Source organism: Manacus candei, unplaced genomic scaffold (genome assembly GCF_025592945.1).
Source record: "Manacus candei isolate 608988 ecotype Guabito, Panama unplaced genomic scaffold, ASM2559294v1 h1tg000049l, whole genome shotgun sequence".
NCBI lineage: Eukaryota > Metazoa > Chordata > Aves > Passeriformes > Pipridae > Manacus > Manacus candei.
The window spans coordinates 13085276-13110995 of record NW_026138097.1 but is presented as its reverse complement, the minus strand read 5'-3'; the positions used below and the strand labels follow the sequence as shown (position 1 = coordinate 13110995).

At 40.3% G+C, this 25720-nt stretch overlaps 1 protein-coding gene across 6 annotated transcripts in view; it reads left to right on the top strand.

Annotated features, from left to right (window-relative positions):
* PHACTR1 (phosphatase and actin regulator 1) overlaps positions 1-25720 on the top strand; it is a 301109-nt gene that overhangs the window by 214239 nt on the left and 61150 nt on the right. For 5 of the 6 annotated variants that reach the window (XM_051799185.1, XM_051799182.1, XM_051799186.1 and 2 more), the window contains 3 exons: positions 10903-10983; positions 18994-19179; positions 20191-20397. In XM_051799185.1, coding sequence (XP_051655145.1) covers positions 10903-10983; positions 18994-19179; positions 20191-20397 — 474 coding nt within the window. The remainder of the gene's footprint in view (positions 1-10902; positions 10984-18993; positions 19180-20190; positions 20398-25720) is intronic. The other variant, XM_051799188.1, reaches the window with a different exon arrangement.

The following is a 25720-nucleotide window of genomic DNA, read 5'->3' as shown; positions in this document are numbered from 1 at the left end:
TGGTCCCAGATCTGGAGCAATGGGTGATGCCCACACTGCATGAGAGCAGGAGTTCACACTGTTGCCAAAGACCATCTCATGCATTCAAAAGGCAAAAGCCCTTATGGCATGAGTATCCACTCATGTCTGGATCTGGAAGAATGCAGGGACTGTGAGGATTCTTTGAAAGGCTATGCCAAGCTAAGAGAGCCCTGTCTGTTGCAGCTCCCACCAGAGGGTATGTAGAATATGTGTACTGGTGTTGGTTATTCTGTTTTGTGCTTTGATTTTCCTTCAAGAAATGATCTGGTTCATGCAGAGTACAGCCTAGGTGGCAATTACTATGTATTTTTGTGAATATTCCAAATTTCTGTTTCCCTTTCTTACTGCTCCAAACATTAAGATGATGTTTTCAGAGGATTCTGTGAAGAGTTTCCAAACACTATCTTCTGAATGGGAATTACTAATTTAGCTGTTAAGCATGTAGAGTTAGGGCTACCTTTTCCCAAATGTCTTTTTTCGTCTTACCAGTGTTGAATTTTGTCACACATCATTTAATATCAAGAGATCTTTTGTAGTTCTTTGCAGTCGGCCTTAGTTTTGACTGCAGTCAGCAAATTTTGTCATCTCCCTATTGTCAGCCTTTCTAGAATGTGTCTTTGTGAAGAAGACAACAGGTACTACATCCCTCTGCTTAGTTATGGAGCGTTCCTCTTTGATTTCTATATGTTACAGAATAACACTAGAGGATAATCACTCTTATATAATGCAATTTTAATTCTTCCACTGACCTTAACATAGGGGTTTTGGAATTCTGAAAATGCCAACATGGAACAAAACATCTTCAATCATTGACTTCTATGAACTTCCCACCTCAAACCCAGGATGATTCTTCTCTCATCTCTCTTTTATTCTAGGTCTCCTATTTATAGCTCTATTCAATATAGCTGTTCCTAGACTGGTGGTATGAAAACCAGGCTTACTGTTCTATAATTCCCAGTTGACTTTCAGACTCCTAAGAATAGCAACTTTTTATTTGCCATCTTCCACTTTTCTATCCTATCTGGGTTATTTGTCACACTTACTAGTTCATCTTTGATTTCCTGGGAAACTCTGGGAAGAAAACTCTCTGGTCTTGGCAGTTTGCTGCTCTCTATTTTATTAATTTCCTTAAAAAGTTCTCCAAGTGCCATTTCACTTAGAAAGATTTCCACAGCTCCTTGTAAAGAAGAGTTTCACTCTGCTATTCTGCTGAAGCTCTTCAGCATTAGCACTGCTGTGAAAAATACTTGGTTTGTTTACCAGGGCCTTTTTCCTTCTGGGCCATTGCTTTTAACCTTAGATAATCTATGAATCTGCCCATTTTCTGTTTGGTTTTCTACACATTCAGCTATGAAGTTCTGGACAGTAGGGCCACTTACAATGGAATACTGAGATATGAGACTGCCATTATACCTTTATTTTATACAATATTATCTAAATTTATAATTGTGATTACACTGTAAGAACTGTCCAGCCTATTACCAGTCTCTTTCATTTCACTGTCCTTCTTGCCTACTATTTTTCAAGTTTTCTTCTTATATCAGTACTGCAGTTCAAAACTGTTCCCATCTAAACGTGTTTAGCATCTTCATCTCTGTCTCCCCCTCCCAGACAAGCATCATAACACACAAAAACACACACAAAAAAGAGCACTAAAATAACATGTAATACTAAGTGTAAAAATACCTTATTTTGTCAGATAACTGAAGCACTTGCTGGAGAGGAGCATAAAATCATTTCATCAGTGGTGGATTTTTTTTTAATACCTCCATTTGAAATAATGGAATAATTCATACTACGAGGCAGGGTGGTGCATGCCAAAATCTCATGAAGCTGTTCTGCATTCATGTTACTGTAACTGAAATCACAGTCTGGTCTTTTTTTCAGTCTGTTGATTCCAGAGGACTGCCATGTATAGTGGAAAATTTCCCTCTGTTTGGGAAGGTTACCTTTTCACCCCAAAGAAGCAAAAAAGTCAGACTGAGACTCTAAATGTGTAAAACATGCTGAAATTGCATGTGGACATTTACTGTAGATTGAGCTGTTATCAGTTTCCAAGCCAGAAAGTAGATTGTGCTATTTGGGGAGATAAGACACTGGTGTTAAAGACACTTATTTTTTTCCAGCATCATGTACCAACCAGCTAGTGCCATTGCACAAGCTGCAAATATCATCCAGATATAATTGCTGGATGGTGTGACAGCTGCAATTCCAGAATCTTCTTATTTTGGAGGAAGTGTTTGTTTCTTTGTGATTCAGTCTTTCCTACAATCAAGTATTAAATGAATGATTTCTTGTTTGGCTCCTAACAGAGGTCTGTGTTGAAAGGTTGATGCCAGTTCATTCCAATAACAAATGCATTTTTAATTTGTGTGTGCTTAGTCAAGGTTTTCTGGGTGTGCAACAGTAATGATGGTTTCTGAGACGTATATTAAATATTCATAACATCTGTCTCAAAACAGTGCTAAGCCAACAGATTTAAGTACGTATTTCTTAGTTGCGAGCTATGCTTTGTATCATTTATTTTCAAAAGGTGTACATGTGGGCACAGATATACAACTCTCCATCATTTTTGTGTGTCAGTTTGGGAGGCTACAGTGTACTAATTATTCCAGTGTAAGTGGAAAATCATAATTTACTACAACAGTGTAATGTGTGGATAATTTTTCAGTTGTCCCAAATCCCTATCTGGTGAAATAGGAGCATCCAGCAGACCAAGCTTTTTTCACTGTAGCCAGAATAGGTTTTCTTAGGGAGTAAAGCACTGGATTTACACATCTGTCTGGCAGTGGGTACCAGGAAATATATGTTTGTAAAGTTACAACTGTAAGGTAAACTAAGGTGTAAAACTACACAGTAGGTGGCTGTTGCTGTAGAGAGACTTGTGCTACTTGTCTTACCGAGTGCAGCTCTCTTTTCTATAAACTGGTGATCCTCCCAGCTGGCAAACAAGGGGACCAAATATTGTCCCGTAGCTTGGTTGTCATCTTCTGGTGGTCTGTCCAAGCATTCTTTCTCCCTCCTTATCATCAGTCTGCCACTGTTTGGTTTTATCTCAAAATTTCCCCCCCTTTTTCTGTCATAGGAAAGCTGACTCCTTCACCCTCTACAAGTTACACTGGAGAATCCAGTCTCCTGACATCTGCTAGACATCTTTATATAAACTGTGCTCTGTATTTTGCCATCTGGATGTGTTGTCTGATGAAGAGCAAGTCCAAAAGCAACAGCTTGCCTGGTTATTTATATCCCATGTGTAAACTCTATTATGGAGAGAACCCTCCAGAAAGTCTCAGGAGTCACTATCGTATTCTAGAGATGGCCACCATGGTTTTTGCTTTGAGAAAGGTCCCTTGAACTATTATGCTACAAAATATTTCAAATAAACATTTCTGCCATTACAGATAATGCTACAGATCCCTATCATAGTATCATAGGTCTGGGTACCATCTTCTCAGGGTAAAGGAAATACCTTGTAGATATCTCACTCAGCTTGTCACTACTTTGCTTTTAGCATAGTTGTTGTCTGCTGTATGTACAGAAATCTGAGACTGCAAGGTGCCTAAAGCAGGTTGAGTCACTTGTAAAAAGCAGCCGTTCTTTGGGATGTACAACTGCTTCTCATGTTCCTGCATATTTTTTTCAGATGGCATCACTCATCTTGTCTAGCTGCAAAGGCTTGATGAATAGAACTCCTATTCTTACTGTTTCTTTGACACTACAATTTCTACAACTAACAACTCATGTTGTTATGCAGAAACCTGTAGGAGAAACCATCATTCGTGAAAATGTAAATGGATCTCCTCTCGTAAGGACTGTGTCAGCTGCCTTTTGCTGGCACTTAGGACATGGCCTTATTGCAGTAAGAACTGTGGTGGTAGTAGCTCAATTTATCTTTAATCTAGCTTTAGCTACTTTGGGTGCTGGTAGCAGTATAGACTTCAGCATGGACTGTTCTAGCCTCACAGGTTTCTTGCTTGGATGAAAACCTTCAAATAAGTCAGTACCACCCCCTCACTACCATTTTGATGCCTAAATTAGACAGTCTCAGAGTGTTCAGGGTATGACTTCCTACCCTGTAGTCTGTAATTGCAGAGCAAGTGTACCCTAAGATGTGCTATATTACCTTGTTGCAAATTTCTTTAGTTAAGATACACAGCTTCATTTTTTATTAAGTTGTGGAAAGCGATACCTCTTAGTAACTCAGCTTTCCAGCTCTTGACCTAGTAACTACCTAGGAATTAATGAAAACACTGTGCAGCAATTCAGAGAGAAAAACGGGAGGAATGTATTTCTTCATTTTTTCAATATTCTGATCAGCTTTCTGAATATCTCCCCAACTTGTTGTACAGTACTTCTCAAGTGTGACTAGAGAAGCAATTACGTATAAAAGGTATGAAAATGCGAGTCTTTCCAAAATCCTATTGATAGATTATCACAGTTGCCTGACACAGTGGAGTTCTGTTTTGCTGTTTATTAGCTGGGCAGCTGAGGGAGGTAACATTTTTCTTAAGGTGTCTACAATCTTGTTTTCTTTTTAAATCCACTTTCTTTGTTTTCTTTTTCAAACACACACCTTTTGTTATATTTGCCAAGATTTCTTGTTTTATCTCCTGTTTTCATGTATTCATCTTCTGCCAGGCTCACTCTGCTTGGCCTATGAAATCCATTATGTTGGATTTCTTTGGATCTAACTTGAAGTTTAGTTCTTTCCCTAGGAAGGCACCTTCTTTGATTGATATTTTTTTCTTTAGCTCTTCTGTATGAAAAGAGATACAATCCATCTCTTTTTGGATTAGATTTCTGATTTCATTAGTTCAAAAAGAGCTAAGAATTATTATGGTAGAGTTGTTCAGATTTAATTTCTCTGCCTTTTCTTGCATTTACCAAATTCTTGTTTGTATGCTGTGTTTCTGAGCTGTGTTACTGTATTGTGATCTCGCTTAGTGTGGTTTGCAGTATATTGATTAACTCCTGCAATTCTATGCTTACAGATTTGACTTTGCATCCACTTTCCTCCCAGGTCTGTCCTCTGGGACTTTACATACAGTAATGATCAGTACAAGTCTAGAGTTTTCTAGGCTCATTTCAGCTTCTTTCCAAGTTTTACTTTCTTTCTCAATCAGTAAGGAAAAGATGATTGAATTTTTATCTGTAGTTACCAGGTGTGCCAACTGTCATACTTCCTCTTCTGGTTAGTAACTAACCTCTTCTGGTTAGTAACTGGGAATTTCAGATTTGATCCTGCATTCTCAAAGGAATGTGTATATTTTTACTGTGTAATTTCAAAGGCTTGCCTGTTGCAGGATTTACCATGCTCCCAGTCCAGTGCTTCTAATTGGAAAAGGACTGGTGTCTTGAGCTAATCTGAATTTGAATGAAAACAAGATGCCCCAACATCATCTTCTCTGTGCTTTTACATAGTAGTAATCTAAAATAAATCCAGTTGTACTGGCAAGACTGGAAATAAAATTAATCATTTGGTGGGGGGGATAATTTAATTTTTGCCTCTTTTTCCTATTATTCTATTTGCCTTAATTATGGAGTAACAAATTTTAAGCCTAGAAAGGTCATTTCCTAGCCTAGAGTGTTGGGCCCAGGCCACAGAATAGGTGCTGTTAAAGCTTTCCTAGTGATATATCAGGTGACAAGCCAAGTTGTCTCAATTTGTCTGTACCTCACTTTTCCACCTCTAGAATGATGATAGTGATTTGCTTAAAGAGTGTTTCGAGTTGCTCTTCAGTGTGGCATCAATGCTGGGGTTTATAAGTTTTTCTTGTAGTTTTTTTTAATAATTAGTTTTCCAAATTATTCATGTACTGAAAGGGATTTATTTGGTCGGCTACTGTGGTAACACCTGACTTGAAGAGGTACGTGTAATACACTTTTTAAAATGAAGCTTAACTTTTAATACCAGCCCATCTTTCTCCTGATGTTCACTTATTTTGTCATCTCATAGAATGGGAGTGCTAGGCTAGAGAAATTTCATTGGCAGACTTACAGACAAAAATAGGCTCCTAATCCTTTCTAGGCAGTAAACTGTCTGAATCAGATTTTGTAGATGATACTGCTAGAGGAAAACCCAGGCTGATATTAGAGAGACTCAGAAGTTCTATAAGGAATTTTAAATCTCAAAGATTGAGAAACCTGTTGGAATATTTTTATTTCCCTCAGGCTTCAAGAGACCTATGCATGTTTGAAGGCAAGCAAAATCCATATTTAATACCAAACAAAGCAAACCAGTTATTTCAACCAACCTATGTTTTGACACTGGTCAAACCCCAAGCTCACAGCAGCAGTGCTGGGTGTCATGCCACAGCTTTTAAAACATCTCAAAATTAATGGAGCTCTGTGTGAGCTGACACATCTACATTTTCATCAGCTCTGTCTGAGGCTTTCATCTACAGCAGCATTTCTTTTCTTAAAACTAGTCTTGATTTCAGAAATGTAATCAACCTAATTTTTATGCATCTGCATCTCAGCTACTCACCCTTAGCTTCCTTTACAGTCAGTGAAGCCTAACAGTGCAGTTCAATCTTGCTTAGATGCTTATATTTGGCTAAGGTTAATCATGCCCGAGACTTGCTCTTAATAGGCCAACTCAGAGGCATAAGCCCACACTGTTAAAATTTACATCAGATGAATCCTGCTCTATTTGATTGTCAAGAAAGTCTACATAGTTGGAAAAATTTCAAGATGATGTGACATGTTTTGATACATAATCTATCACATCTGAAAATCTCTCCTTTCTTATAAGTCTAAGGGAAATATTGATGGTTGTTTATCTAACCATTGTGCAAAGCAATTGATTTGCTTTTTTCTAATTATTCAGATCTGAATTATTAGCAAGGTGGATTCCTGTTGAACGCAAGTATAATGCACTAGAAAGCTTCTGCTCTAAGCTCCATCCTGTAACAACCTTTGCCTTCTAAAATAATCATGAAAATTATACTGGCCTTTGAAAGGAAGAATTCACAAAAAGCAGCCCCCAGTACATTTTAAGACAAAGGCCAAGGGCAACCTCAGAAAAAAACAAGGTTAAGTTCCAACTGGCCAGCACGGACTGGGGTTTAGTTTCGGTTGTCACATGAGAAGGAAAAGGCAGAACTTGTTTATTTAGTTCTGCCCTTGGTTTAAGCAGCAACAGGACAAGTTCTACAAAGGAGACTGGTATTATTGAATAATAATATTTATTTCTTAATTTATCATTATGTCATACAGATGCAGGTCAAATACTTTATGTGACATGTTTTGGCCTTTGAGGGAAGGATGGGAGGGACAGAAAGGTTACATGTCCTGACTGCATAAATGCCTCTTTGGTTGGTTAATGGAGCAGCAGAAGCTCTTGGCATAGAGGCAGCAGCGAGCTTCACCTTCTCAGCTGGAGGAGCAGCCCACAATCACTGCCATCACAGAGCACAGCAGCTTATTAAAGGAATAAAGACAAAACTGTATTTGATTTCCAGAACGGAGGGGCAGGAACTCCTCTCAACCCTGTCAAGGCTTTACTGATCTTAATGGGTCTGCCACAGAGAAAAACTCTGCTTGAACAGCAGAGGGGTTCTGCTCCTGAGGGACGAGTTCAGAACTAGCAGCTCAGAAACATTAATAAAAGCATTTCCCACTGTTTCTTCATCAAAGCTTAAAAGAAACAGCTACTGCAGAGTACACTGGCAACATCTGTATGCTTATACCATAAAATACATATAGGCTCATTGCTATAAACTAGTAACTGAGAGTTTCTTGGAGAGTGGATGAATTTGTTACGATAACTAGTTTCTGGCATAATTAGATCCCATAAAGAGGGCTTAATGCTTATTTCTAATCTCCTGAAAGGTTATACAAATGAAAAAAAATGAGGTTAATCACCAAGAAAAATCACTAATGAAGTAATACATCTTTTGTTAAATATTAATTATATTGCATTTTTTCCCATCACAGAATTTACATGGTTCTCATGAATCAAGGATAAATTCTGAGGTTTTTATTTATCTGCTGCTGTGAATGGAACTCTTCTCAGTGGAGAGTAAATGAATTTATTTTGTATCAGCTTTCTGCTTGAAAAGAAAATCCTTCATGAAAGAACTGGCAGTCTTTGCCAGAGAAATCCAGACTGAGTAAAGCATTTCGTTGTTCAGGCTGTTAGATCCTAATGAGTTTTGCATCTAAGTGCTTGTATTTTTTTCCCATCTGATCCAGTGTTAGCATAGCAGGTTATGCACTTAAACATACAACATTTGTTTGGGAGGAAGATTGTATTATAGAAAGGCAGCATGTCCTGTAGTTTTAGTATAACATCTGTTATTATCATTCAGTGCTGCTCTTAGCCCAGCATGCCCTTCCTTTAAATATCTTATTAATTAAACTGGATTAGTAGGGAAAAAATTAATACTTTAAGTCCTGTACCTACTTAGAAAGGATTTAGAAACTGAAAAAATTGCTTTTGTCTGAGCTTCAGCTGGAGGGTTATGGGTTTTTTCATTCTTGAACACAAGCAGATTACAACTAAAAGGGAGTATCTGAAAAGCCTATGTATATATACAGTCTTCCAAATACATGTATTTTATTTTTGAAGTTCTGCTAAACTTCAAAAATAGTTTGCTGCTTCAAGAAGTATTGGTCAATACTGCAGGGTCTTCCCCAGCAACTGTTTTGGAAGAGGTGCTTCTGCACTTCTTCAAAATATCCTGATAGCCCTTTTTAGCACTTAATTTCCCAAAAGCCTCAATTCCGACCTGCAAAATTACTGTAATTTTTACTAGTACTATAATAATGTGGTGAGACCTCCCTGCCATGAAGTTGGTGGTAATGCTGCTACCTTACATAGCCAGCTGTTGACAGGGCAGGAGGGTAAGACTGCCTTGAACCCAGGTGGGTGCCGATGAATTTGTGTGTAAAGTGTGGATCTATTACTTAGCTGTCTATGGTCAAGTATAGAAAAGCAGAATTTGCCCGTGTCTTTGTTCCATGGGCAGTGCTGCTTTCTATCTGCAGAAACTGCTTCTTTGCTGATGATTCACCCAACTTGATTTCCCACTGAAGAGCAAATTCAGACACACTGGGTGCTGTTTGCTGCTTACACTAACAGAAAATTACACTTTCTGAGACCTATTGAAAAAGTTGTTGGGTGCCACTAAATTGCTCTTTAGATTCAGTCAGGGTCTTGACAACTTCTTGGTGGGAGAAAGCTCAGGAATCAGCTATAGCCTGTTTTAGCTTTTTTTTGGATGGGCCGAGGGCAGCTATTCTTAAAGAGGAAGAGGAAAGAGCTTTAGGTGCTGTATCAGAACAAGACCCCTTCTGCACAGGGAAAAGGCAGCTTGAGGAGCAGTCTGCAGTGTGACTCCAAAGCCTGATTGTTGGATCTTTCTATTCAAAAGCATATTAGAAACTTAGAAGTCAGTGTTTCATTGAAAGTCAGTTGAGGTGCCTGAAGCACCACTTCAAATGGGTCCTAGGCGCTTTGGAAAATGCTGTGGCAGTTATGTTAACAGCTTCTAAAATCAAACTGCACCATATGCGTGGCTAGTGGGTATGGGGTCTTGTGCCTCAGCAAAAGGACCTGCCTTCAACTCTGATCCATGAGAAAGTTCAGAGGGAGTGTTTAGGGGAGACCAGGGTTTTTATTAGCTTCTGAGTGTGCCTACTGGTCTTCTTTGCCCTGAAGAATACGTGTTCAAAACTGATTTTAAAAATGGGAAAGCCTAAATTTATCCCATGTAGAAGAGCAAAGCAGAGCTGGCCTTGTTCATACCAAGTTCTAAGCCTCTGACAACAAATAAGTTGCAATGAGCACAGTGTGTCAGTATAACCATAGCTAATTCACCAAAGTGTCCCTGTGGGAACAGTCAGCACACAGCAGTACCAGAAAAGGGTACACCCTCCTGTTTTCGGAAATAGGAGAGAGGGTTTCCAAGCCTCTTTTGCTTTAATTCTGCCTTGGACAGACTGGAGATGCTAAGTCCCAGTTCATTTGTGTGTGCATGCATCTGTGCTGGGTCTGATCGAGGAGCATATGGCAGAAGCAATTTGCCCTTGACTGTGCCTCTTTTTTGGCAGGCACAGGCTTGTTTCTCACAGAGCGGGTGCAGTCACAGCCTCTGCTGCACATCACTTCTTGCACCCCTTGCTTGCTGGCTTTCAGGTCTTTGCCTGAGTGCGTGTCCTTTGTGGTGTTTTGGTTAATTGGACATTGTTTTAATTACTGCTGAACTAAAGAAACATGTATTTTCTGTCTGTCGTTTTGCTGCCTCAGTGACCACAGTCTCCAAGCAGCCAATACAGAACTCAAGCTGTTCAGTTCTGGTGTAAATTGCAGTGGCTCTTTCGGATTTTCTGTCATTTACATCTCTTTAGGGAAAAACATCCCTCTAGGCAGGAGAAGGCTCTATTAAACGGCTTATGTTTTGCACTGCCCCACCCTGATCTGCTCTCACTGGAATTGGTGGCCAAGAAGCCTTGGCTTCTGTCCTCTTCCATGATCTGGAGACAGTCCATGGCCACATTCTGTGGCCCCATCTTTCATTGGTGTGATATGTTGCTTTCTTTCTTACCTTTCACTCTGCAGCTTCTGCACTAATTTCCTTTTTCTCCCCTTGCTGTCTCTGATTCTCCACAGAAATGCTTGGGTCATATGTCAAAATCAAGCAATGGGAGTGGAGACGTCCTCAAATCAGCCAGTCTATAGCCATTTCTGTCAATAACAGCCTCACTACAGCAGCAGGCAGATTCTCTGGACTGCCAGTAGCCTTTGAGATGCTAAACTGCCATTGACTTGAAGAGGAAAAAGAACATTTTTTAAAATGCCTTAAAAGATGTAGAGCCTTTTAAAACAATTATTTCCCTTCTTTTCTATTTATATTTACCCTTATCCTTTGCTTACAGCTTTGGAAAGAAAAATGTCCATGAGGCAAAGCAGAGAGGAGCTTATAAAGCGAGGAGTGCTGAAAGAAATTTTTGATAAAGGTAAGTGTTCTTCCTTTCACAACATTAAATTGGCATCCCATATAGTTTTACAGCCAGACATTACATTATTATAACACTGGGAACTGGGAATGGAGTCCTGAATTGCAAGACTCTGCAGAAAAAGGTCTCCAAACACCTCTCTTGATTTTGCCATGGTCTAGCCCATTCTGTTGGATACATGTGACAGGTATTTAGCAAATAAAAATGAAAATTAATCAGAAATGTAAAACAGTAGAAATAAAAATCACAGCAACAGGCACTAGTCACTGCAAAAGAGCAAAGCATCCAGACTGCGGAGGGATGAAGTGGGTCCATGCCTGTGTGTGTTACCATTGTCTGGTTGAGTCACTTCGGGATTAATTGTTGTGGAAAAGGGAAACATTGACAGGTTTTGGATCCTGACAAGCACAGAACGGTGTACTTTCCCTTGAAATGGCTCAGAAGAGATAACAATTCCTTATTCAGGATAATTAATTTGTTGAGTTGGTAATGTCTTATTTATGCAAAATGCCATTGTTTTACAAACGTCATTGTTTTACACTGGTAATGCAATACATACTTGACATCTATTACATATGTGTCAGACTTTAACTGCAGCTTTTATTTGGTTTGCTGCTTCTCTTGTCAATCACTAAGGCAATTAATTCAACAAATTATATAAAAACATGACAAAGTTGCCTCTTAATCTGAATAGAATTTATGTATATGCTTTAAAGCCTCATTAATTCAAAATCTAAGAGTCTTTAACAATACCAGTACAAAATCTATTAGAAGTTAATAGAAGTTATAAACTTTCACAGATGTTAGAAACATGGTCTACTTTATAATTGAGAGTGTTTAAATCTGCTGCCTACTTTTTAGTCTATTTTATAAGGAAATTAAATATTACTAACCCAATCTTTTCGGTTTTTTAAGTGGGAAAAAACGCAAAACACTGCAAAACAAACAAAAAAATAGAGTGCTTTTCGTTAAATTTTACAGGTTTTACTAGTTATGTACTGTGGATGCTTCTAATCCTTCAGATTTAACAGTGTGCTCTCAGTAAGATCCCGCTGGCCTAGAAATCATCCTAGGTGCAACTTCAGGGTAGAAGCAGCTCCTGGCAAAAGATTTGCTCTTCTCACTGCTTCGTGTTGCCCATGTTTCAGAGTGTGACTCAGATCAAATCCACAGCCAGTGAGGCATGGTCCAGGCTGTCACACCATGAGACAGGGGAGCAGCCCAGGGGAGGCCAGGGCTCAGCTCCCTATTCAATGCCTCAGCCAACTCAGAAGGCAGCCTTAAATCACACCTGTGTCCAGGATGTGACCTCCTTAATCCCTGCCTCACATCCCACATGTAGCTGCTTTCTGAACCATCCCTACATACACTTAAAGGTATCCCCAGGAAAAATCTTTTCTGTGCAGCCTGACTCTGCCTTCTACATTGAAACTCAGAGAGATTCCCCCTGCATTGCTACCAATGCACTACAGCTTTCTCTGTTGATCAAATACTGCTGTAGTTTGTGATCTTCTGTGTCGTCTTGTGAGGCACAAACTAAGCTCTCTGGGGGTCATTGTCTGAAAGAAAGAAATTAATTCCTCTTTATAGTAATTTTTCACCTTTTCAAAACTGATATGAAACACGTGCCACTTCTTATTTCCAGTGCAAAAAGCAGAGACGTTGGACCTTTTCACCGTCAGGTGCCACTAAAAGGGAAACTACAATGCAAACCAGTTGGACTCCACAGTCAGTACCCTACTGACTATGGAGTTATTATTCCTGCTTGTTACAAACACAGGAAGCTAAGTATTAGTACCCCTCCCTGAAAGAAAGAGGTCAGGCAGAGAAGAAACTGGTAATACACAAGAATAGCAGCAGTAATCAGACAGCTTTTATGATACAAAGATATGAGCAGGGCAAGATGTATAGAGCAAAAACATTATTTCCTTCAGTGGTGTAATAATCTGAGTAATTCTAATAAATGATATCATATCTCACTGTGAACCTTAAGTGGAAGTAACGTTTTCCTTGTAATTCCTGTTAGATAATCTCTAATCTTTCAAGAAAACACAGCAGACTTTAAGCATTTCATTGCACAAGGCATTATTTGATTAGGGTAGCATACAGAGAGGCATCTTGCACAGACAATAGGTGTAGCCATAATGCTAAATCTCTTTGTCTCCTTTTCCTAAGCAGTGGACAAAGCAGACAGAATCAGCCTCTGAGTAATTTTGGCTTTTACTTTCTTAAAAAAATCCATACAGATTAAAGTAAACTTAGTGTGGACAGAATGACCTAAGAACAAAAATTCCTGCTGTGTGCTTAGTGTTGGTTTTGTCATATCTTCTGTGTTGAAGAAAACCAGAATTATCTAGTTTGTTTGCCTGCTGTTTAAAATGATGCTCTGACATGTTTGCTTCAGGATTTGCTGGTTTTCAAAGGACTTTTTGTCATCCAGCAGGTGAAAGTTATCTGAGTGCAGTAAGTCATAGTATTCACACATGGGAGAGACACTGCAGTCCAGCTGCTATATTTGAAAAACAAGAAATGCTGTTATCACTTCAGTGACCCCCACACTTAAACTAGTCAAGTGAAACTGCTCCAGGCTGAACTGCGGGGAGCTCTTTTCTTGCAAAGGGCCAGACTCATGACCAAATCAGTTTCTGTTATCTTCCATTTCCAGGGCTTTGTGACTTGAGTATTCTGAAAATGTAGGCAAAGGTTATAATTTTTTTCAAATACTCTGTACTTTTGGAAAATAGTAAGTTGAAGAAGTATCTGGTGAGACTCCTGCTGTTCTAATAGTTTGTGGTCAGGCAGTGTTGAGAGGTTAAAAATATCACTTCCACCTTCAACACAAAACACACATCAGCATTTAGAAGAACTCACATTTTTGCTGTACTGTTGCTCCTACATCTAGATATAAACACCTTTGATTTTCCCATGAAGGGGCAACCACCCCAAAAACATCTGTCTTTAGGATTCCCCTCTGTTTCACAGTCCCCGTCAAAGAATTAAATCTACTTGTAGTATTTTGATACTTCTTCCTTTATCTGAACGTGGATGAGACTGCCTGCAGTGAAGAATTTCTGAACATGAGTGTGTATTTGTTTGCTCCAGAGGCAATGGTACAATGGTTTTTTAAAGAAGCATGGGCAGTCTTCATATTTTTATACTCTCTCTCTAATCAAAATGATGGATTTAGACTTAAATTTCAGGTAACCTAAATGCTGACAAGATTTGGATGTATTGCACTTACGTGCTAAGGTACGTTTTGTGGCAGTATGTGAGGATAAGCTTGAAGAAGTGGCTTTGGTAATGCAGCAAGGAGGAAGGATGGCAACCGCTTCAGTTGTGTTGCAGTGAAATGGAAAGGTTTTGAAGTCCTCCAGAAGCAGCCTGTCTCAAACTCCATGAGATCCCAAAACATCAGGTCTGCTTAGAGACTGAAGTTGAGGAGGATCCCAGCCACTGGGCTAAGGTAGCCACCAATTCCAGGAAACAGCTCCAGGGACAGGTCTTGACCATGTGCAAGAGCATTCAATTTTTCATCCCCTACCCATAGAGTTCATGGCAGAAAAGGACAATGAATTTTTCTCTGCCCTTCTAGCCTTTGCCATCAAGAATGCTTCCCTGGACAGTCTTACTGGGGAGCAAGTACTGAAAGGGACAACCCAATTCGAAAAACTCCCAGGATTTAAAACTCTCCATTTTGACTTCCACAGCCATTGGTCTGTAGAAGGAATGCATGAGCACGACACTTTTTAGATATGCAAGAAGTTCCATAGTCAAAGGTATTCAGAGTAAAAGACACAGTGAGAGGGTAAGCAGAGCTACAGCATGAAGAACACAAAAGGACTGGTCTGTGTCAGTCAGCATAATGCTCTGTGGGCTGCCTCACACCAGGCAATTTTTTTAAAGTTCCTGAGAGTGGAAATAGCAGAGGAGTTCAGGAGTACAAACCATGGTTAGGGGCCATACATTTTGAATACATCACCTATGCATCTCTGAGCCTTCACCCCATGCTGTTTTTTTCGCATGATGAGGTGAATTAAAGTGTCTGGGTAGAGTCCTTTGCATCAGAGTGTTTCCTCTGAGGTCCTGTTTCCTCAGTAATTTCAGGTGTACAGAGTGTCCTGAGTAACAGAAGAGTAGCCTTCATGTGTTCCCATTGCTGCAGAGGTCAAGCTACTCTCTCATGGTCCTGTCCAGCTTCACCCAGATTCAACCGATGTTATCAAAGCTCATCCATTTAGAGGAAGTCATTCTCCACTAAGTAGCATCAGCCTCTGTGAAAATACACCAAAGGATTTAGCAAGTTTGAGAACAAAAGATTACATATGTTATCCCTGTGCAAAATTAACTTTAAACTCATAGCCAGTTTCTGAACATAATCAGTTCATTCATGTTTATGTAATAATTGCATTACCATGATTCTTTTCATTTCTATGTCATCTAAGTGGAACAGCTTTAGTAGTTTAAAAATAATACATAATTTGTTTTTTATGTCTGCTTGTCAAGAATGTCTCTGATGCAAGATTAATTCTCACTAAGATACTCTTCACTCTACAAATTATTTTATCCGCATCTTTGACCTGTTTGCTGTACTTGAGCAGCTCCCCATGTAGCTCTTCTTCAAGTGAGACCTGACTTAGGGTTTATATTTCAGTCATGATTCTGTGCCGTGTCTGATGATTTCATTCAAATCCAGGGACAAATTTTAGACTCTAAATAAAGACTAGAGATATTCAGAGGTAAGATTAAAAAAGGTTACTCTCTCAGTACAGAAAGCTGTCATGCTTATTATTATGACAAAAAGTAAAAGCCAAAATTTTACCTTATATTTTACTTTTTTGCAATCATAAATCTTCATGGATCATTTGAATGCTGTTTTCTTAAATCATGCTAATATACCTTGAGAAGCACAAAGTGCACTTAAGACAGTACGATTTCAAGATGCTCAGCATATTATGATAGGCATCTCACTTTGTGAAAAATATGTAGATATCCCTCCAAAAAACAAATGTTTCTGGTTTCGTCATGCATATTTTTCTCTGCTCGCAGTTACACTTGAATTTAGTCTGAATTAATGCACTGAATTAATGAATATATTTCTGGAGACAATCACTACCCTTCATTCAAGAAGCAGTTGCTCTGCATAAGAAACAGTTACATTCTTTGATGAAACCAGGTAACTGAGAGAACAGCAGCCCTTATCCCAAACACATGTAATCGTGTGTGTGTTTATAAAAGGGAGACAGAGCCAGTGCAGAATACATAGCATTACTACTCAGACAGCCAAGCTGAAAAACATTCAATTGGCTGAACTGTTGTTTGATTTTTGCTGCCTAGGGAAATAAATGGGTTTGTATTGAATGACCACAGCAGTTAGAAAGGGGGCTGTGCTGCAAACACTTGGCCAAAGCCTTCAGCTTTGATTCATGTTGCCACCTTTTAGCCAGCTCAGTCGATTGCTCTCAAAGCCATGGGTCAGGTTTCAGTCTAGTATGATGTGACTGTGTACCACAGTAGCTCTCTGCGTCTTCAAAAAGCCTCCAGCAAAACTAAGAAAGTCAAGACCTTCTTGGTATTTATAATAATTCCAAAATAAACAGGAGACCATCTTCACTCACTATAGAGAAGCTTTAAATGGTGGAAGCATAATTCTGAATAGTTATCAGCTGTCAGACTTGTTGATTGCTATGTCCTAACACCAAAATGAGACTTAACTTTTTTTTTCAGTATTGTTTTCCAAAGTGGTTTGCACATTTTAGCCCTGTGAGGGTAAAATGTGCACTCACTTGAATGATGTACAGCTCCACATTGAGCAGTAATGTGGCTAATCAGAGGTGCCCAAAAATCAAAAACCAGATCCTGAAATCCTGAGTTTCCCTTTAAAAAGTAATTTAAATGCTTAGTAAAATTAGGCTCTGCTTATTTGCCTGCTGGCTTTTAGTATTACAGGTCAAATTTTAGTTATATTTTCAGGCTTCCTTTTATAACCATAGGGGCTGAACACTTTCCTTTTTAAAACTGTAATTGAGATATCCATGTAGTCATAGCCTCCAGATACCAGAGTGCTGTGCTTAACAAGTTCTGAGATAAAAATCATGCAGGTTGACACCATAGAGAATTATCTGAATCCTTGCTTCTGTTCTTTATTATTTCTAATGTAAAGTGGTGTTTGATAGGAAAGAAAGTGCCAGCTTCTCTTGCAGAAATTTTGTTCAGATAGAGGAGATATTATTCGTAACTATAAAAACAGGCTTTCTAAATGGAATCTGATATATCCCTGTACCAAGACATTATGTCAGGCAACTATAAAAGTTATTTTCTCCCTTACATAAAATGTGGTTATTTGTGTTGAAATAGGGACATACTCCTGTGATTTTGCTTGTGTCCCTTATAGCATAAAAGTTGGTGTAAGGGAAGATAGTAATTCTTGTTGTTATTATTATTAAAATATTATAAATTAGATATATGTGAATATTAGTATTCTTTAAGAAAGCTTCATAGCTTCAGTTCCAGCCCACTCTCATTCCTGACTTCCCAGCTTCAACAGAGACAGAGGGAAAACATATTTTTTGTCACTGGATGGAACTGCATGTCGAGGATGGTCAGGAACTAACCAGCTTAGACCATAGTTCGTAACGACCATCCTAGGGTAAGCAAAAAATCAGCTGAGATATTTGACGGATCTTTCCCAAATCTTAATAACCCCTTAAGCAAGTGGAATGCTGTCAGACTTCTGTGAAACTGTTGTGGACAGAACATCTCAGACAGACATCTCCAAAAACTGCTCTGCACAAGTTGTATTTTGGAGATACAAGCCAAAGGCACCAGGTGCCTATCAAGTCACTCTGTCACCCCCCTCCTCAGCTGGGCTGGGGAGAGGAAACACAATGAAAGGCTCATAGGTCAAGAGAAGGACAGGGAGAGATCATTCACCGATTACCATCATGGGCAAAACAGACTCGACCTGGGGAAATTATTTAATTAATTGCCGATCAAATCATAGTAGCATTCCAAGAAATAAAACCTTAAAAACACCTTTCCCCCACCCCCCCTTCATCCTGGTCTCAGCTTTACTCCCAGTTTTCTCTACTTCCTCCCCCCATTGACACAGGGGACAGGAAATGGGGGCAGAGGTCAGTTCATCACATGTTGTCTCTGCCGTTTTGTCCCCCTCAGTGGGGACTCTTAACGTTCTTCCCCTGCTTCAGCGTGGGGCCCCTCCCACAAGAGACAGTCCTCCACAAACTTCTCCAATGTAAGTTCTTCCCATGGGCTGCAGTTCTTCATGAACTCATCCAGCATGGGTCCCTTCAGCAGGGTGGTCTCTCAGACTTCTCCAGGATGGGTCCCCCGTGCAGTCACAAGTCCTGCCAGCAAACCTATTCCAGTGTGGGTTACTCTCTCCAGAGGGCCACAGGGCCTGCCAGCAGCCTACTCCAGCACAGGCTTCTCACAGGGTCACAGCCTCTAGTCGGCATCCCCCTGCTCCAACGTGGGGTCCTCCAAGGGATACAGGTGGATCTCAGCCACGGATCACTATGAGCTGCAGGAGGACATCCTGCCTCACCGTGGCTGCAGGGTAATATCTGTGCCTGAAGCATCTCCTTCCTCTCATTCTTCACAGACCTTGGTGTCTGCAGAGTTGTTCCTCTCACGTAATCTCACTCCTCTCTCTGGATGGCTTTTTTCCCCCTTCTTAAATATGTTACCCCAGAGGTGCTACCACTGATGGGCTTGACCTTGACCAGTGGTGGGTCCATCTGGGAGCTGACTGGAGCTGGTTCCACCAGATATAGGGGAAACTTTTGGCAGCTTCTCACAAAAGCCACCCCTGTAGCCCCCCTGCTACCAAAACCTTTCCATGCAAACCCAGTACATGTATACATACAAGATCTCAGTCCAGGTTCCTCATTTGAAGCAAGCTAGTGGAGATAGTGAATTTCATTTAAAAATCTTTCTGCATCTTATTTATGGATCTTTTTTGTCATTCTGCTTTCTTCCAACTATGAACAGATGGGGAACTTTCCATACCAAATGAAGAAGGAGCTTTGGAGAATGGACAGCCTCTGGGCTCTGGGCAAGTGCTGAGCTCCAGCCAGGTATCCCTGCCAGCCCTAACAGAACTGGAGTCAGTCCCAGCATCTGTGGAACCCTGCTCATATGAGGTGCTCCCAACCACAGAGATCATGGATGGGACAGGTAACATCTTCTTTACATTATCATGTAGATACTCTAAGCTATTTGAAAAAAGTTTTTGACTTTGGTGTTGAGCCCTGAGAATTCTTTGTCGAAGATGAAGGTCTTCTGATATAAAAGGTGACAACATAGAGATGTCACTGAGTGCTCCACAAGAAATTTTGACTGACTGGGCATAGAAGTAACCTCTACTTCTAAGCTGCTTTTGGAGTCAGACGAAGTTCCTGCACTTTGTGAACATATAAGAATAGATTTCCAACTCTCAGCCTACATCTCAGATGTGCCAATAAGCATCAGAGTGGAGAGCTGACAACATATTTGAACCCCGGGGTACAACATCGTGACCTGTAGCTGCCACGTGGTGTTGGGTGATGTTCACACCATGCATGCATCTGTCAGTAACTAATACATCCAGTTGCCCTACCCTAGGTGAGTCTGGCTGCACTTCTTCCCCAGCCCATGCAGAGAGACAGCAATGCTCTACATCAAGGTTAGCTCCTCTTTCTGCATCACTTTATGCTGCCAAGAGTTGTGGACAAAGGTAGAGTGAGAAAAAGTGAGCAGCAGAAGTAATTATCCATGATCTTGCACAGTTGTGCAGCCTCTTTGAAACAGAGTAGACCCTGTGAGGTGCTTTTACATTTACTGGATAAGTTTAGAGACCACCTGCTAACATATCTGGTCCTAAGCAAGCTGTGGTGACAGACCGTCAGAGACGTGACATTTTAAAGCTCAATTTGTGTTCAAGATGTGGGAATATATCCCAGCCTGACATAAGGGAGCTGGCTTCTCTCAGAGGTAATGGGAAATTTGGTTGTTGTGTAAATGTGTGTTACTCTTCCTCTTTCTTTCCTTCCTTCTTTCCTCCTTTCTATGTTATACAATGTTTGAGTGCAATCTATTAGTCATTCCTAATCTGCATTGCTGTGCTGCTTTTCTTGTCTTACATTGGCTGTATCCGCTGCTGCTTTGCTCGTAACGTTGTTGGGTCTATGATGTGGTTGTGTCCTCCAGTGTCTGAAGAGAGCCCCACATCCAATGAATCCGGCGTCCTCCTGTCCCAAGATCCTACAGCTAAGCCAGTCCTGCTACTTCCCCCCAAAAAATCTGCTGCTTTCCCTGGAGACCATGAGGACACCCCAGTGAAACAGTTGTCCCTCCTCAAACAGCCCCCTGCCCTGCCTCCTAAACCTATTGCCAGGATTGCCAGCCACTTAACTGGTAAGTAGGTATTCCTGGACCCTCAGCACCATTTCCCTTATAGGAAATACTGACATTATAGCAAGGTTCTCAATGTTCTTCCTCCTTCTGTAACACTGTTTGCACTTGTTTTTGTGTGTACTGGTAGCGTATGTGTTGTACCTAGGGCAGGGATCACGAAATCTTCAGAGTAAACCTTCATCAAGGTTGCTTCAGGGCACTTCCCCTCTCAGCTGTAATTACCTAAGATTGCTGTGGCATTTCCTAAACCTCCTCACTCCTATTCATCAAAATTTACCATCACCACTGAAATTTCAGGATGTGCTTTGATGGGAAAGGAAGTATCAAGAAAATATTAGGATATCTTTAAATGGCCTTAATGAGGAAAGGCATGGGAGTTGAGAGGAAAGGAAGAGTTTTGATTTCTCCTTTTGCCCTTTGTTGCTTGTACGCTCAACTGCCATATGGGCGGGTCCCCCTCCACACACCCTTTATCTTTCCATATGTTTGTCGTTTACTTGTCCCACTGATCCTGACACAGGAAGTTCTGTCCCATAACTTCTTGCCATTTTGCTTACCTGCCTACACTGTCTGCCCAACTGCTCCCCCTTTCCACCCCTGCTCTGACTACTCCTCTCCCACTGGTGAGTCCAGCTCCAGTTCTAAATGACCAGGATTTTGTTGTCCTATGGGTTTATGCTGCAATTTATCTCTTACTGCTTGGAAACTAGCAACAGTAGACAACACAGGCTTCTTTTTGTGTTCCCCATGTTTTCACAAGTGTCCAAGCTTTTTGAGATTCAGAGTTCTAGGTACATGTGGAAGGAAGATTGGTGGGTCTCCTCTCTCCAGTCTCTCATTTAAACTGCTTAAGCAAAGATGTCTACATTTACACAGACTAAAGAAGGTTCCCTTAATACTTGCCTGCACCTTTTGAACAGTCTTGCTCATAATTGCAGCTGCTGCACAGGAGGCAGCACCTCAAAATCCTGATTTCAACACAGGGTGTGATGCATCTCTGTACTGGGGCAGCTACCAGTCTTGCCCTGGGTTGATCTTGTGTTATCACTGCCCTGATATATTCAGGGCTGATGTGAGAAGTGCTCAACCCACATTAATACACTGTAGTTTGGGGTTTTTTCCTGAACAGTTAGTACCTGTTTTTTTCAGGTTAATATCTATATCAGGAAAGAGCTCATTATGAAAGAGCATGTTCTGGTTTTCTCTGACATCTCTATGTAGTCTCTTCATGTTTCTGTTTGGATGACCACACCTTTTTGTTCTGTATAGTTCTGTACGTTTTATGTGAAACCTCTTTACTTTCTTGCCTGTCAAAATCTGCACATAATGATTAATATTTTGCCCTATACTACAAACTGAAAGGGCAGTCCTGCAGCCTGCAAAGCCAGGCAGCAGTATTAATGGCTTCACATGAGGACAAAACCAACTTCCTATGATTTCCCATAACACTCTGTCCCAGTTATAAGTAGGTGCTCAGAAATTAGGCCAACATGGAAGAAATAAAAAAATAGGAATAACAAAGGAAAAAACTCAGGTACTAAATGTCCTTCATTCATAAACCTTTCTTCTGTAAGCAAAAGCAAAAGAATCAAAGGATGAGAGCTTCTGGTGTAGTTTTTTTATTTTCTGCAGCTGCAAATTTTGTGTGAAGTAGAATCAGGCTCCAACTATAAGTGAGTTGCTTGATGGTGATGACTTTCCAATGAAAGTGAAACACAACTGTGAATTCTCTTACTTTGTGGTGTCTCGTCCAGTCTTAAATAAAGTCTTGTATGGGCATATAGACAGTGTCTTGTACATGCATATACAGAACCTTCAGGGAAAAGGAACAGAGATGCAAATTTAGTCATAGAGCCCTAATTTAATTGACAGTTATTCCTGGTGGAACTGAAACCCTCATTTATACCTTCCTTATAAATAAAAGTATTGAGCTTGTTCTTAAGGGTCCATTTACTTTGGTGGTCTAAAGGAGATACATGTTGCTCAGTGCCTTGTGTTCTCCACTGGAAATTATATTAGCCATTTACAGTCTCTGGAAATGAGCAATCAATCCTAATGAAGCATCCTTATCAGTGAGAAGCAGAATTAATGCTATTCTTTTACTAATTACTCCAGAGACATCCTCAGCTTGTATGTGAGAAAACAACCAAAATCTGGATTCTGGCATTCGAGGTGCATTTTTTTTCTGTTCTTGTTGCATACATATTTTTCTACTGAAGAATTTGTGAAAAGGTTGAAGGACAAATTAAGACATCCTAAGCATGGCTAGTGCAGAGTGACAGTGGTTTAATGGTCTGGTAGGTCTGTTCAAGAAGAATGTGAGAGATGTGATCCTGTGAAGGGTTCAGGTACACAGCGAAAACACAGAAGCAACTCCACTTCTCTTTAAATATATATATGTGTATTTGTACATAAGTGTATTTATTTCAGGAAAACATGCTTTATACAGGCCAATGAATTACTACAGGCATGGTCAGAAGTGGGAAAAAAAAAGGAGAAATATTTTAAATAGAAATGTTGAGGAAAGAAAAGTTTGCTTTGAGTCTGACCACCTCTTACTGTGAACTTATCCCAAAGTTCTTCAATAAAGTCATGAAAACTGACTTGCAGAGTTTGACCAAGGGCTTAATACGTGTTTTAGAAATTGGAAAGAAACATTCCTTACCTCTGAATGCATTTTGAACCGTCTCAAATATCTATCCACCTGTGCCAAGACAAAGATTGGCCTTTCAATTGATAATAAATGCACATAAAAGAGCAGGCCTAAATAAACACGTAGGAGCATGTTTAATCATGGGGAAAATGAAAAGAAAAAATCCCTTTTAAAGGTGAAAGGAAAAGAGATTTGCCTCTAGCAAATATAAATCACACAACCTTGGCATGCTTCTTCTCAAGGCTGAGGTACTGTGGGGATGGGACAATATAGAAACAGAGCCAGAGCCAAGAGCAGACTGCAGAGCAGCCACTGGGAGTGGTGCCACCACTGCTGCAGAAGATGCTCAGTGCTTTGCCTCATGCCATCTCCTGTGGTCTTGATGATGCTGCCTCCACTGGGAATGTCGCTGTCACAGCACAGGGTGTGGAAGTGCCCACACAACCTTAGAAGATAGGCAACCCTAGGAGAAAAACATGAACCTTAGCTGTTTTGATATTTGTTTCACTGCTCTGCTTTTCCTTCTGGCCAGTCACCTCCCGGTGAGCCTTATACTGGTTTTTAGATATGATTATTATTATTATTATTAGACAGTGTTCATGGACAGAATTTCTTTTGCTGGTTTATTTCTCCGATATCCACATGCAGAACCCAGGCATTTAGAACAACACTTACAGTTTCCTTTACTGAAAATGTAGGACAAGCTGAAATAATCACCTGGGACCAAATTTAATTGGGGTGCTGGGATAAGGTCCCAAGATTATCGTAAAATCTTTAATGGCCAAAAGTGATAAGACTCGTCACATCTGATTTGATAGACCCTGGTGATGTAAAGCTGCCTTTGATCTTGATTCATTAAGCTGTTGATGCTCACCAGCATAGATAATGTTTTCTGAAATTAGTTTTATTTTCCAACTGAGTTGCCAGTAACCCATAAAGTCCCCTAAAACTTCAGAAAACAAAATATATACCACTAACATGGAACCCCAGCAACATCTGAGTGTCTTTGAGCCCAAATTTAGTCTAATATTTGAGTAGGGTGTAGCTTTGGTTGTATCTGGCGACTTTACTATTGCATTTAAGCTTTGAAAAGTCTTTTGCATTCTCTTGCTTTCTTCAGTTAAGATTTTGAAGAGACACATTGCACATTTTTAGTTCTGAGATTGTGCTTTCTAGTTATGTCTATGTAGAGTCAAAACTAATTCATAATTAGAGGCAAACATTTAGCAGAGTAGGAAATATTAGGTCCTCAAAAGTTACTTTTGATAGTGCAGAGAAGCCAAGAATGAGGTTTGAGAACGTGAATGCCTGGGGTTCTGCTGCATTGCCACAACACAACTGGTTGTTAGTGACAGCTTTATAAAAGTATTTGCAAATAAAATTTATCCTGTAAATACTCTCTGCAGTATCTTATAGCACAATAGTCACATGTGTGTCAGAAGACTCCTCTGTAAATAAGCCCTTGTAAATAATCTACAAGCTTCCTCCACTGTGGCGTTACCTCCAGCTGCCTGCTCTGACAGGCTATGTTCATAAAGAGAGGTTACAATTCTCTCACTGTGTGCTTGAAGGAGAAGGAACTGAGCAAAAGCAGCTCTCCTTCACCAGGTTCTCATGAGAAACTGGACTCTGATGCAGTTGCTCTCTCATACTTCCTCTCTGTGCTGCTACCTGTAGGGGAGTACGTAGCACATACCAGCATCAGGAAATCTTCTCGTCTTTGAAACCCTCTTCAAGGCCTTGCACAGGAATTCACACAGAGCTATACTTTTCAACCCTTTAGGCTAAGCATGCCATGCTTTTGTTCTCCAAATTCAACTTGAACCCTGGATGCATAAGTGATACAGAAGAACAGTAAAGAATTTCTGTCTCAAATCTTCTCTGAAGACATTCTGCAGATCTTGCTGTAGTCAGCAAGAGATGCATGGCAAATCTTTGAGAACAGTTTTTAACTTGTCCTTATGAATCTACTCAAAAACTCATTGAAATAAGAAAAGTGACTCCCGCTGTTTAGGCACAAGTGATTACTGGGGAGAAGACCTGAAAAAGTAAAAGCTTCTTGTCCAAATGCTACCAGCAAATATCAGGGACGTCACTCCATGTCCACTGTAGAGCTCCCTCAATAGGCCACACTGGTTTTGGCACTGGTTTTCTTTTCTTGCATGTTGCTTTACAGAATTAATAATTTGGATGGAATTTAAAGAGTAACTCATTAGCGTTATGACAAATTGTATTACTTGTAGTTGTATATAGTCCAGCAAAGGTCACAGTATAAGGTCATTCAGCTGGGAAGGAACCTCAGCAGGTCTTTAATCCAACCTCCTGCTCAAAGCAGGGCCAGGTATGGGATCAGACCAGGTTGCTCAGGCTATGTCAAGCTGGGTCTTGAAAACTCCAAAGAATGCCAGCTGCACAACCTATCTGAGCAAACCTGCTCCACTATTTGGCTCTTCTCATGGTGGGGAAACATTTTCCTTATAATCCAGTCTTGAACCTTTTTTGTTTCACTTTTTGTCCACTGCGTCTCCTCCTCCCACCATGCACCACTGTGAAAAGTCTGGCTCCACTTTACTGATAACCTCCTCATAGGGACTGGAAAGCTGCTGGTAGGTATTCCCCCTGCAAACTCTCTTTTCTCCAAGCTGAGCAAGGCCCAGTCCCTCAGGTGCT